The sequence below is a fragment of the Lepidochelys kempii genome, chromosome 1, assembly GCF_965140265.1.
Source record: "Lepidochelys kempii isolate rLepKem1 chromosome 1, rLepKem1.hap2, whole genome shotgun sequence".
NCBI lineage: Eukaryota > Metazoa > Chordata > Testudines > Cheloniidae > Lepidochelys > Lepidochelys kempii.
The window spans coordinates 138627012-138640041 of record NC_133256.1 but is presented as its reverse complement, the minus strand read 5'-3'; the positions used below and the strand labels follow the sequence as shown (position 1 = coordinate 138640041).

The 13030-nt window shown below is 41.7% G+C and overlaps 1 protein-coding gene across 9 annotated transcripts in view; it reads left to right on the top strand.

The window, feature by feature from the left end:
• PHKA2 (phosphorylase kinase regulatory subunit alpha 2) overlaps window positions 1-13030 on the top strand; it is a 70841-nt gene that overhangs the window by 18111 nt on the left and 39700 nt on the right. For all 9 annotated transcript variants that reach the window (XM_073356658.1, XM_073356649.1, XM_073356639.1 and 6 more), the window contains 7 exons: window positions 98-244; window positions 464-517; window positions 1124-1246; window positions 5157-5252; window positions 6829-6936; window positions 8088-8166; window positions 9853-9987. In XM_073356658.1, coding sequence (XP_073212759.1) covers window positions 98-244; window positions 464-517; window positions 1124-1246; window positions 5157-5252; window positions 6829-6936; window positions 8088-8166; window positions 9853-9987 — 742 coding nt within the window. The remainder of the gene's footprint in view (window positions 1-97; window positions 245-463; window positions 518-1123; window positions 1247-5156; window positions 5253-6828; window positions 6937-8087; window positions 8167-9852; window positions 9988-13030) is intronic.

Genomic DNA, 13030 nt, shown 5'->3' with positions numbered 1-13030 from the left:
TTGAACGCTGATTATGCGCTCTTTTTGCATCTGACATAATCCCTTGAATGAGACTGATTGTTTTACATATTTTGTTCTGTGTTTGTATTTTGCTCAGTCTATTCTATACTCCATGTTGCCAAGGGCATCCACGTCAAAGGAGATTGATGCTGGACTGTTGTCCATTATTTCTTACCCAGCTTTTGCAGTGGAGGATGTGAACGTTGTTAATGCAACCAAAAGTGAAATCCTCACCAAATTGCAAGTAAGAGTTCTCTTTTTTTTCTTGGTCTGTTTGCTTGTGGGGAGAGGAGGTAATACATTGAGTTGTCTTCTCCTGCCAGTTAGCTGAAAGATTGCAGGGCACAATGGGTGTGAGTAGGAGGAAGAGGTAGCTCTCCCCTCCCTGAAGTAATGTAAAATAACAAAGAATTTCTATTGTGCAATGTCAATGTTTTCAGGAATGTTATTTTTTTTTCCACAGGGACGTTATGGCTGCTCTCGCTTCCTTCGAGATGGATACAAAACACCAAGAGAGGTCCTATTTCTGCAGATTTTCAGTAGACATTTTGAAGATTTTTTTTTAACCCAAATTTGTCAAAATTTCATGCCTGTTTTGTTTATTTTGTGCTACATAAAGTGATAGCCTGTATCATAACTAAGATTCTGCATCATCAGGAAGAGTACACAGTGTTATACAATCCAAATAGCAACATATCCACACTTACAATGAACCTTGGCCAAAGGAGATTAGATAATGGAAAAACAGTTATTAACAACAGGAAAACATAATTCGCCATTCTAATATCAAAATCAAACACATTTTTTATAACTGGTTATGGTTCCTAAGGGGACATAATAGCACACTCAAAATCACAACCAATAGGGTATAAAGATTAATTCCCCATGCACACAGTCATCAAACAGTGGGCAGAGCAAAGGTGATCTTGATAAGATCTAGGTTTCTGGGATTGCATAGGGGTTTGGTTGAGTACGTGTGGGTACATATATGTGAGAAGAAAAGGTGATAAATGTAGGTGTGTGGCTTTATCCTGTATTTCCTTTGGCTTTAGAGGGTTTATGTGTGACACACATCTGTTCATATCATGTATAGAATATTAAATTAATATGATTTGATTTTTAGGATCCAAACAGGTTACACTATGATCCTGCTGAGCTCAAACTGTTCGAGAATATAGAGTGTGAGTGGCCAGTATTCTGGACCTACTTCCTAATTGATGGAGTGTTCAATGGGGACAAAATTCAGGTAAGGAAGGAGCAAACTGCTTGAGTTAGGCTGGAATGGAAAAGCAGTCAGCAGTATGGCTGTTACTCTGCTTGTTTGCACTGTCCGTTATTTTCCCTCGTTTCTGAGTAAATCCCCCTGGACTACTTTCCCAACTAGATCCCAGTGTTGGCTGTTTTAGGGAAATACCTTCCACAATGCCTGACGAGATGTACTGGGAGGCGCTGCGGGAGGCCAGAGGAAGGACTCTTCTCCCCCCACCATGGGCAGTGAGGCGGCAATGGAGCCATTCCGCGGCTTTCTCAGGGTCACAAAACCCCGGGGAGCTAGTTTCTAGGGGCAATGTCAAGTGGATCTGCATAGCACGGATTCACCATCCACACCTGATACCCCCCTTCCCTGTCAGAGTGAGCTCCCAGCAGCCTGACCGTTTCCCCCCAGTGCTGTGCGTGGCACCTGCAAACCCAGTCTGTTGTGCCTTGGGACTGGCCCCCTTGAAGAGCTTCTCTTCTGCTGATGGAATGAGTAGGTTAATTATCTTTCATTGTTGATTCAAGCACTCCCTCTCCAGGAGTGCAAAGTTGCCAGCCTTCTAATGATCATCATTTCAAGGAGGTGCTGTGGGAAGCTATTTAAACTATATAGCAACAAGTCACCCAAACCAGATGGTACCAATGCAAGAGTTTTGAAGAAACTCAAGAATTAAGAGGCTGAGGAACTAACACAAGTATGATTAAAATCACATAGTGTACAGGCGGCTGAAAGGGGGCCAAATGTTGTACTCCCATTAAAAAAGGGCACTAGGGGTGATGCCGGGAATCACCGACCAGCAAGCCTCATTTCAGTACCTTGTACATAAATGGAATGAAAGAATAGCTAGAGAGAGAATTATGAAACACCTAGATGGCCATAGTACAATAGAAAAACACGAGCACAGCTTCTTGAGAGGAAATGCAAAATTAACCGGTGGAATTTATTGCTGCAAGATATCATAGAATATCAGGGTTGGAAGCGACCTCAGGAGGTCATCTAGTCCAACCCCCTGCTCAAAGCAGGACCAATCCCCAACTAACTATACCTATAGTATAACTAACTAACTAACTGTACCTATAGTATTTGCATCTTTTCCTTTTTTTTTTTTTTTTTTGCCAGCCTTGCAGCCACTTAGCCTCTTAGAGCCTAAATACCTTTGTGAATCTGGACTTTTGTGATTATCAGCAGCTACAGAGCCTAGCAGCTGAAGCTCATTCAGCACTGGTCCCTGAGTCGTGGTACATGTGGTGTCTACTGGGGTCGACTATTAAGCCTCCCCCGGACCTGCTCCATGTCAGCCCAGACAGACACACTCATGCTCGCAGGGTTCAAACTGGTGCACCAAAAACAGCAGTGGGCTAGCCTAAGGGATCGGGTGGGCTTTTGTGAGCCTTAGTTGCAGCCCGAGCCACTGTATGCACGCTGCTATTTTTAGTGAGCCAGCTTGAGCCCACAAGCACAAATCAGTTTTTACTCGGACTGGGAGGTGATCCCACCTGCAATGTAGATAGACTTTTAGAAGTTTGGTATACCACAGCGATAAGCAGCTATAATAGTTACTGTAACAATATTTGCTATAATAACCCAGTTGAATGGATTCCCAGGTGTTTCAGAAGTTTCTGAGGTATCTAGCCTGAAGTTAAGAGTTTTTATTCTAAAAAATGACATTGATTTATGTCTATATGATGTTGAATACTAGATAAATCAGAAAAAAATGGTAGTTGGTGGCTCTAGAAGAAGATATTCCATGAAATTGGAAATATTAATTCCACACTTCGATGTGGACTTCAACATTAGTGAAAATGTTTACCCCTTTCCACAGCTGCCGTGCTTGTGCTGCTTTCTCCATGGAAAAAGGCAGGGAAAACCCATTTCCCTACCCCACCCAGTAGTCACCATCCTATTGCAAGATAGTCTTCTGGTTAAAGCACTGGATGAGGACTCAGAAACAGAACTACATTTTCCTAGCTGTGCCATAGATTTCTTTGTATAACCTGCTCCAAAGCCCATTTAAGTCATTAGGAGTCATTCTCTATTGATGTCAAAGGGTTTTAGATCAGGCCCTTGATCTTTCTGCCTCCATTCCTCATTTGTATAACTGGAATAATTATGCTTCTCTATGTCACTGAGATGTAATGAGAATAAATTAATGAATGTATATGAATGCTCAGTCTATACTACAGTCCATAAACAAACAACCACTATGAAAATAGACAAGCATGAATATGCAGCAAGTTTCATTCATGTTTACTAATTCAAACTCAATAGCTTATGTCAGAGAACCTGGAAGGGAGCAGGGGAACAAAACAAAAACAAAGCCAAGGAAAACTACAGCATAAATTCATAAATGTACAGGTTTGTTAAACAAACTTATTCATTTTTATTTTCTGCACATTGTGTCTAGAGCAGACTCCAGCAACTTGAAGCACCCAGCAAGGCACTGGCTTTACTTGCTGCTCATATCAATCCATCCAGTTTTAGGCCATTATCCCATAAACTTATTTAAAAATGCAATCAGTGAGGCTAAAAGCTTAATAGGATTCAAAGTAGGACTAGACGCATTTGAATACCAAGAGAATAGCAATTTATTAGGGATATAAACCCTTATGCTTCAGGACATAAGCCAACCACTAACTTCTTGTGGTCAAGAAGCAACCGGCCGGTAGGTTATTGTGTAATTATCCGTTACGGGGTTTCTTGTGGTGTCTTCTGATGTTGGCCAGTCTTGGCAGGAAGACACTAGAGTAATGGATCGCTGGCCTTATCCAGTAGATCATTACCTGTGTTACCAGAGCCCTATTAATTTGCATATCTTTAAAGAAAGCTTTCCCCTACTTTCAAACCTATTTTTTCTTGTGTTTTTGTTTAATTTTTATAGTCTCTTTATCCCCCAGAAATTGTAGAATTTTAGATGGGTTCTACTCTGATTCTGATTCCAGTTATGAATCTCGCCAGAGGATTCTGAGAAAGTCAAAAGCTGTACAATGTAAACGTCTTTTGTTGTACTTATTTTTGAAAGAAAAAGCCAGTCAATAAACCAGTGAAAAAGCTCCTTTTGTTCTCTCTTCCCCACAACCTAATGGGGACACATAATTAATTTAAAATGGGAAGTTCAACAAAACTAGTGAATAAAATCTCAGATCAAATGCATTTTGGATCATAAAATCTCGCAAAATCTGATACAGCTGAGATTGGAAGATGTCTGAAAGGCAAAATAGATTCCCTGAATCTAAATGAAGAATGGAGGAGAATGAATCAAATGAATGCTTTGGGCACACAGGAGAGAGATGGCTCAAAATCAGAAACAAGTGCCTAACCATTTTGTCATTCCAGCTGCATATTTAAAACAAGTAACAATGGTTATTCTTTGTACATAAGAGGTCACGGCATGCTTTTTAGAATGGCAATTTGTATTGGCCTATTGAAAGAGAATCTAAAAATACAATTTCTTCCTTAGTGGTCCACAAAATTTTCCATATTGTGAACCATGTTCCCATATAAGGACCTCTGTTCCCATATAAGCTGTAAAGAAAGGGAGCAAAGTCTTGACTTTTTTAGAGGTGATTCTCCCCCTGCCTCCCCCTCTCCCCCCCACCCCCAGATTGAGAATTTATGCTAACGCTGAACTATTATTATTTTTAAAATAAGGATTTTTTGCTCACCGATCTAGAAACTGAGTCTACAATTTGAATCCAGGTCTTGCATTTGGCAACACATTATGATCTCTTCACTGCTGCACTGTCTTGAGTCAGGCCTAGAATTAATTATAGCAGATTTATTAGCTAGTTCTAAGATTTCAGCATTGTATAATATTCTTTTCATGCTGCATAACATTAGCTTCTCTTTCTTTTTAAGGCAATATGAGCTTTCTCTACCGTTTTTTTGTTTTTGTTTCCAGGTTCAAGAGTACAGAGAGGCCCTGGAGGGAATAATTATTAGAGAAAAGAATGGAATTCTTCTGATGCCAGAGTTGTATGTTGTCCCTCCAGACAAGGTATTGTGGCAATGCAGCAGCTCTTGTAGCTTTCAAAGTGCAGATATCAAAATAAGTATCAGCATGATCATTTCCTGTAGTTAAGTATAGGTTTGCAGTATGAGAAATGCCTTTGTCACTTCCTGTACTTAACTAAAATGATTGTGCAGTAGTTTTGACTTTTTCAATTAAAAAAGATCTCACAGCTCCCATTGATAAGACTCTGGTAAATTTTCATGTTTCCAAATGACTAGGTGTCTGATATGACAGTTATGAAAGAGGCACAAAAATATGATGGAGTCCGTTTTTATCTGAGTGCATGTGGACGTATTGGAGCTAGTCAAAAAAATTCCAGATTAGAAATTTGTCTACAGAAAAAAAACAAGGACAACTGTTTTGCAATGTTGTTGTTTTTAGTTTAGTTTTGGTTTTTTTGCCATTGCAAGGGAATAAAAGTGAGAAATGTGTCTACGTTGAAATGAGAACAGATCCCCTGAGAAGATGTAAAGTAACTCTGCCCTGCCTCTTATATTGTGTTTATCATCTGTGTGTTTTTTCAAAACCTGAATGTCCGAGATAAATCCAAGATAAATCAGATTTTGTTATCTTTGAAGTTAGGGATCCACCTGATCCACTTCTTGATCAACAAAGCCAGCCAGCCAGCTGGAGCCCTTTGCCAGTTTGAGCTACTAACCTCTCAAATACCTTCCTGCTAGGCCAGCCTCTCCCTCCCATTCCAAAATTTACCAGTCCTCACTGATTAAGGACATTAAATCCAGTGCAAACCAGAATATTTAAAGATGGAGTGTTGACATCTCCAGTCTTCTTTACAAATCTGATGCTAAATAAGAGTGTAGATGTACCTCCCTGCCTGCTATGTGCAAGCATAGCACTGAACCTCTCTTGTGGCCTTCAGTTGGAAACAGTGTAAATCTGGTAGGGATTTCAAAAAGTAAGTAGGGTGGGCTTTGCCTAACCTCTTTTGTGTCAGATCACATCTTACAAAGCCTCTTGTATAATAAAATTCTCTAGTATTTCCCCCTTCCCTCTCTTTCATCAGGTCATCATTATATTACTGTGCAAATAAATTAATGGCCTTTTTTTATTAACAGAATTCCCCATTTCTTTCTTTGTGAACCATTGTTACAAACACAGTAATGGTAGGATAGTGTGTACTTTGAGGGTACATGTGCAGCTTTCATTCCAGGAAGATAAGGTGGGCCTACATCAATAGTATACAAGGGTTACCTGGCAGGGGATCAGAAAGGAGACCCAAAATTGATTCACAGCCTTCGAGGGGAAGGAAACAATAGGAGTGAGAGGAATATAATATAATCATTTACACTTCCATGTTTTATTCATGCCAGAAAGGCCTGGTCAGGCTGGGGGCTCTGCTGGGTTAGGCACTGTACAAAGGTCGGTGTGCAATCTAAGAGATGGAAGCAGGGTGGGAGGGACCAATACATCATCACTAATGGTGGCAAGTTAAAAATCTGAAAGGTCCAGATCCTTAACAGCACAAAGTATTTTAAACATATGATTTGTAATATCTCTTATAACCAGGTAGGGCTCATCTCTTGCTTATGTTTGTTGGCAGGTGGATGAGGAGTATGAAAATCCTCACTCAGTGGATCGTGTCCCAGGTGGAAAGTTGCCTCATCTGTGGGGCCAGTCTTTATACATCCTCAGTTCCCTATTAGCAGAGGTAATTTATCTGTAAAACCAGCGAGTTAATGTTTCAGTTCATGTTGAGGTGCAGTGAATTCTGAGTACTGCCCAGTCCAGCCTGCTCTCATTCAGTGTCAACTGGATGCAGTATATTTTGTGGCAGAATCATATCTGTGAGTCGGTAGAAGTGGTGTTTGTCAGTTTCTCTATCCAAATTAAATTATTTTCAAAGTGTTTGTTCGCGTTGACCTACAGCTAACTTCATTTCAGTCCATATCTTACCTTATGTTTTCTTAGAGCGAAGCAAAAGAGTATCTTTGAAAACCCAAGCATATCTTGTTTTTATATGCTACATGAAATTTCATCATTGTAAGGAAATTTTCAACTTGTGGAGCAAGAGATTTGTTATCTGGGTTTCTCCAGTGGATACAAAGAGTGTGTCGGGTAAACCATTGTGTAGTCTCCATGTATGCATGCTTCTTGTGAACTACACACATTGTGCACTCTTGGTTTTCCTTGGCAGATAACATTGCAAGGCATTCTGGGCTTAGACTAATGGGCAGGCTCCCAAACTGCTGTGAAAGTGGAAAGGGCCAGGCAGCAGGACCAAACAGCGGACTGGCCTCAGCTGTTGCTGGGCTCTGCCACCAGTCTTAGAGATATGAGGAAAGTCAAGAGCTTGAGAGGGATCATAGGAAAGGGGTTGGTCACAAGGAAGGAGCTAGACACTACTCTGGAGTGTGTGAGGCAGGAGAGATCCTTCCATAGGTTTACATAGGCATTTCAAGTGCGTATCCAAACTGTACTGAACCTCCAGTCTTCTGAGATTCACGCCGTATTAGTCCTTGACTGAGCCCAATAATGACTGACTCAGTAAAGGGTTAACTTTCTGGTGTCAAAAAATGACAGAAGCAACCAAGTAATGTGCAGGTGCTCCCACTCTATCATGTGAAAGATGGGCACATGGATTGACTTCAGTCCTGACAATAAACACCTTTCCCGCAGTATTTTTTTTAAAATTAGAACTAAAGTTTTTACTGAAAATACTGCAGAGTGAAATAGGGGACAGAGATGTTTTATGTTACATTTGTGGAAGTTTGATGATTAGCATGAGGATCCCCTATAACTGGACTGAATGTTAAAGGCATCTTACTTGGGTTCTTTTTTTTTTTTCCTGTTTTATCACAGGGGTTTCTAGCTCCTGGAGAAATTGATCCCTTAAATAGGAGATTTTCAACTGCTTTTAAACCTGATGTGGTGGTGCAAAGTGAGTGATTTCATTTTTGATTCATTGTGGCAAAAAAATGGGCTGAAGGTGGTTATACCCCCTCAAGAAAGAAAGGCAGAATTAAAAATAAATAAATAAAAAAGCTCTGACTAGTGAAGTGAAGGAGGAGGGGCAGGTCACTATGCAGTGCTACACTGCTGGGCATACTCAATGTTTCTTAATTAGTGCATGGCATGTGGATACCCTAGTGAATGATATCTGAGACAGAGAAACTAAGAGAGTGGGTTTTTTTATCATGCTTGCTTTTTTCATGTGGAGGCGCTTACTGCAATTTATTACTGTTTTTAAAGCTCTTTCGTTAACAATTTAAGATTGAATTTGCCAGATTCCCAGCCCCTGCATCCACTTCCTGGGGAAAAGGCAGGTCTGGGCATGCTCTGGGATGATGACGAGGGCAGATCTGACAGGAAGCTGAGAAGACAGCGTGCCAGTCACTGTGACATATGTGAAGCTCTGTGCGTTTCCCTCAAGGAACCAAGTGTGGTGGGGGCAGGAGAGCTCAGGACCATCCTAATGACTTCCTAATGGGGGAATCCCCAAACCCAGTCACTTATTGGAGGTTGTGGATGAACTAGCTAGTAGAAGGCAGGCAGGCTGCTGCTGCTGACAGGCCAGGCTTACAGCCACTACTTAAGTATGTCCAAGAGAGGCAGGGACAGAGACTTTATCTCCTGAGCATCCCCAGTACCACTGCCAGGAACCTGCTCCTTTCCTCAGTGGGAGTAGCAGCCAGAAAGGTGAAATTAGGAGAATGTAGCAGATACCTGGCAGCAGTGTGATGATGATCAAGGGATAAAAGCTCTTCCACTGCCCATCTGTGCAGCCCTTGAGAAGCAGTCAGGAGCCTGGATTGTCAGGAGCAGCCTTCAACCCTCCTTCCTCCCAGCCACTTGTGACACTAGCTGCCGTCTGTCCAGTTTATCTCGGCAAATACCACAGAGCCTGTGGTTTACAGCTCTAGATGTCCCCCAGAACTATCTATGGGATTGTTTCACAGATCCTGCATGCACATCCAAACTGGCACCTTAGGGGAGGAGTGTTCTCTTACTGGTGATGGTATTTCCTTCTGGGACTGTTTCTGTTCCTTTAGAGGAAACTTTATAGTGTTCACTTCCAGTACAGATATCCATGGTTGCAAATTTAAAATTCACTTTTTGTCAATATTTATGAATGCAATAGTATTAACTAGCAAGTCTGTGCTAGATTGTTAGATCCCGACCCAGCAAACTGACCCATATTGGCAAAACCCCACGCAGAGCATTTTGCAAGATCAGGGCCTTAAATTGTAAATTCCTTGGGGTAGGGTCTTCCTCTGTAATTGTACAGCACCTATCACAACAGGGCTCTGATCTATAGAAATAATAAATAGCATTCATAGTCTCTGTATCTCACTGACACAGATAAATTGGCTTACTACAGTGTCTTACAGTGACATCTTCTGGGGAGGAGGGAAGCTGAGAAATCTGGGGAAATAAAATGCCAGATGCTGTTCTGCACATTCTTGCACCCCCAGTGGTATAACTGGGGTTGGCAAATCAGGAAAGACTCAGGCCTTCAGCATTTTTAGACACCCACATTGTGGGTAAATAGCTATGATGGGTGATGTCAGAATAAAGGAGAATGATTCTGGTTAAAATAATTCAGCTATTTTTTTCTGTTCTACAGTAACTGTCTTGGCAGAATCAAATGAAATTAAGGAACTCTTGAGACACCATGGAATCAGTGTTCAGAGCATTGCAGACATTTATCCAATCCGAGTGCAGCCGGCACGTATCCTGAGTCACCTTTATGCCAAGCTTGGTAAGTGCTGGAATTTAGACGTGTATGGTGGTGGTTGTGAAACCTAATTTATTTTTCTTTTCCACTTCCCCTGCCCCCATTTCTTTCTTTTTATTTATCGGGGGTTGCTGTGTTAGTCTGTATCCACAAAAAGAACAAAGAGTCCTGTGGCACCTTAAAGACTAACAGATTTATTTGGGCATAAGCTTTTGTGGGTAAAAAACCCCACTTCTTCAGGCACTGGACTCCTCGTTTCTTTTTATTTGTTTGCTTCCAGAATCATTTTAACTTTTTATTTGTTGCGTGCGTGTGGTGGTGAAATATACACCATATGCATGCAATATGTAAAGTAAAGTAAAAACTAGTAATGAATATACTAATATGAATTGATGCTTCAGGTAAGGGATCTATTAGAAGAATAGTTCGCTTTGTGAGCTGGCGGCCAATGTAGTAGTTTCTGTATGCTCTGTTCCAGTGGAGTTTCACAGACTGTCAGAAGGTGGTTCTCTGCAGAGGCTAATTCTAGACACAGGCTGCGTTTTTGGAAAGAGCCTGAAGTTATGCATCTAAATCCCCTTGAACTTCAACCTTGGGCTCCTTTGACACTCCCTTCAGAGGAGACTGGGGGCTTTGTAAAGCGTAATACACACAAACACATATTTCACCTGATTCAAACCGCTCACAGATTTGCTTGGTATCATCATGGACATTATTTTTCAATGTTAAGACCTGTATGAGAGTGGATCATGAATGGCAAATCCTCTCCATCACTGGCAGGGAAATTCACAGTGGGCAGTACTCAGTGCCACTCTTTCCGTATTCCCATTGGGAATCCGGCTTATAGGTAGTTTGTGAGGAAACCTCAGGTGTTGTTCAGTGGCCCAGATAAACAACCCAAAATTCAGATACTCATCTCAAGATGTTGGGCCTTGAGCAGAGATTTAAATAAATCTTGTAAAGTATATATTTTACATGAAGAAATCACCCACACTGCTTAGGAGGCAAAAAAAAAGGCAGGGAGGGATAAAATTAATTCTCATCTCTATCTGCAGGCAGTTGAGTAGGCTAACTTGAAGCGTTGTTGTTGTTGTTTTAACAATGACTGCTTTGTCAGCAATTGTAGATTATTCTCCCTCTGTGATGTGATCTACCCCCTGCTCAGCGGAAGGGGAATCACGTACTATTTTGGCATCATCGGCTCCTTCCTGACTTGTAGAGAGCTCACTCTGGGGATGGGGTCTGCAGGGAAAGGAAGGTCAAGTCTGTAATGGGTTTAATGAGACATGCATCACTCCAACCCCATGATCTTTGGGAAAGCCAAAATGAAAAATATAATACAGCTGAAGGTCCACTTTGCTCTCCAGAAACCCCTTTCATGGGAGCCCTTAGACCAGGGGCACATGACAGTTGAGGATCCCCTCTAGTGGAGCCAGGTTATCTGAGAGCTGCATGTTGAGAGCTCTGTGAAGATGGTTCTGGCCTCCTGATGATCCCTCCTTCCAGCTCCCTCCCCTCCCGAGGATTTGAAGATCTGAGTTCAGAACCTGCTGGTTCATTCTGCAGTGGCGATCCCTCCCATCATGGGGGCGGTTTGGGAAACGCATGGGGGTTATGTTTGCCTGCTGCAGAGTCCAAAGAGTTTAAAGATACAAAAGGGACTTCAGCTTGGTCCCTTGGCTAGAATGAAGAGTAATACCCTCTCTGATGTCACTGTACGAGGTGGGCCAGATGAAGGGAAGAGTGGCCATGTGTATCCCTCTGCAGTCATGGGACCACTGTGCCAGAATAGGGATTCATTCCAGCTGGAGGGTGGGGTGGGTCTATAGGGCTGAGCTGGCTCTCAGATGCTAGGTAGCAGTTGTGGGTGGCTTGTGTCACTGCTCCCCACTCTGGTGGTCTTTCTGCTGCTAGGGGCCTCACACCCAGATGCTTGCACGAGTTGGACTCCTGAAGTGAATCTGGCCCAGTGGATTTAATAATTTTTATTTCCTTCTCAAGAATGTATTTAATTGTCTAGCAAGTAGATCTGCTGAAACTGGAAAACTTTTTAGGTGACATAAGGCTTCTGTAGAATGATTGAAGTGGGTGGAGTCCTCCTCTGTGTTGGCAATGGAATCTGCTGCATACAGTAGAAACAGTATCTTTTCCCGAGGCAGAATTTAAGGGTTTGATCCTGCAAGGTACTGAGCACTTGCAACTCTCATGGCTTCAGAGAGAACCTTGCAGGGTCAAGCTCATAGAGTAGCTGGGATTTGCTTTTTCCTAAAGGCAACAGATGTGCTTTGGTTGTATTTGTGTCTGACCCAGCCCAAAACAAAGCGCTATGTGCAGTACTGGAAGGGCAGAGGGCACAGCTGTGAGGGGGAGGGGTCTCTTCAGTTCAGTGGTTCAATTCAGAGGAGAAGAATTAAAATTGTTATAATAAAGACAGGGATTGCCTGCTACTTGTGATGTTTGATACGGCATGAGTTTTTCTCCATTTTTTGTGAACATACCTCATTTCGTTTGCTGCCTGTCATTCACTGTAGATGGATTTATTTGACTTGCTGACAAATCAGTGTTTGTTTATGTATATCTTTTGTTGTTTTCCTGTAGAAATCTATGTGGCATTTTACCCCTGTGAACATTCGGCTAGCCAGCATCAGCTTGGAATGCCCGCTAGAGCTTCATAGCTTTACTGGATGAGCTGAATTCTTGTTTGATCTCTGTCTTTGTTATACTCTTTTTAGGGCTTGTGTTCCTTTTTGTTCGGATTTTAAAAGAAATTGAGGCATCTTCTCCTCCATCTGTACTTCTGTATATTTTCCTCAGTGGAGTGTGACTGATTTCTTTGTTGTTTTTTGTAAATACAGACTCTTTAGTGCAAAGAATTGTTACGCAGAAATAATTTGAAAAAGGAAAACATAGCTGAAACCAAGAACATCAGTGTCACATTTGCATGTGCTATAACATTCTTATCTTCTCATGGATCCATCACCGTTTTTAAAAAAAATTCTAGAACTTCAGATGCTTTACAATGAAATATGGCAAGTACAGTAATCTATTGAGAGCCAGATTTCAGAGC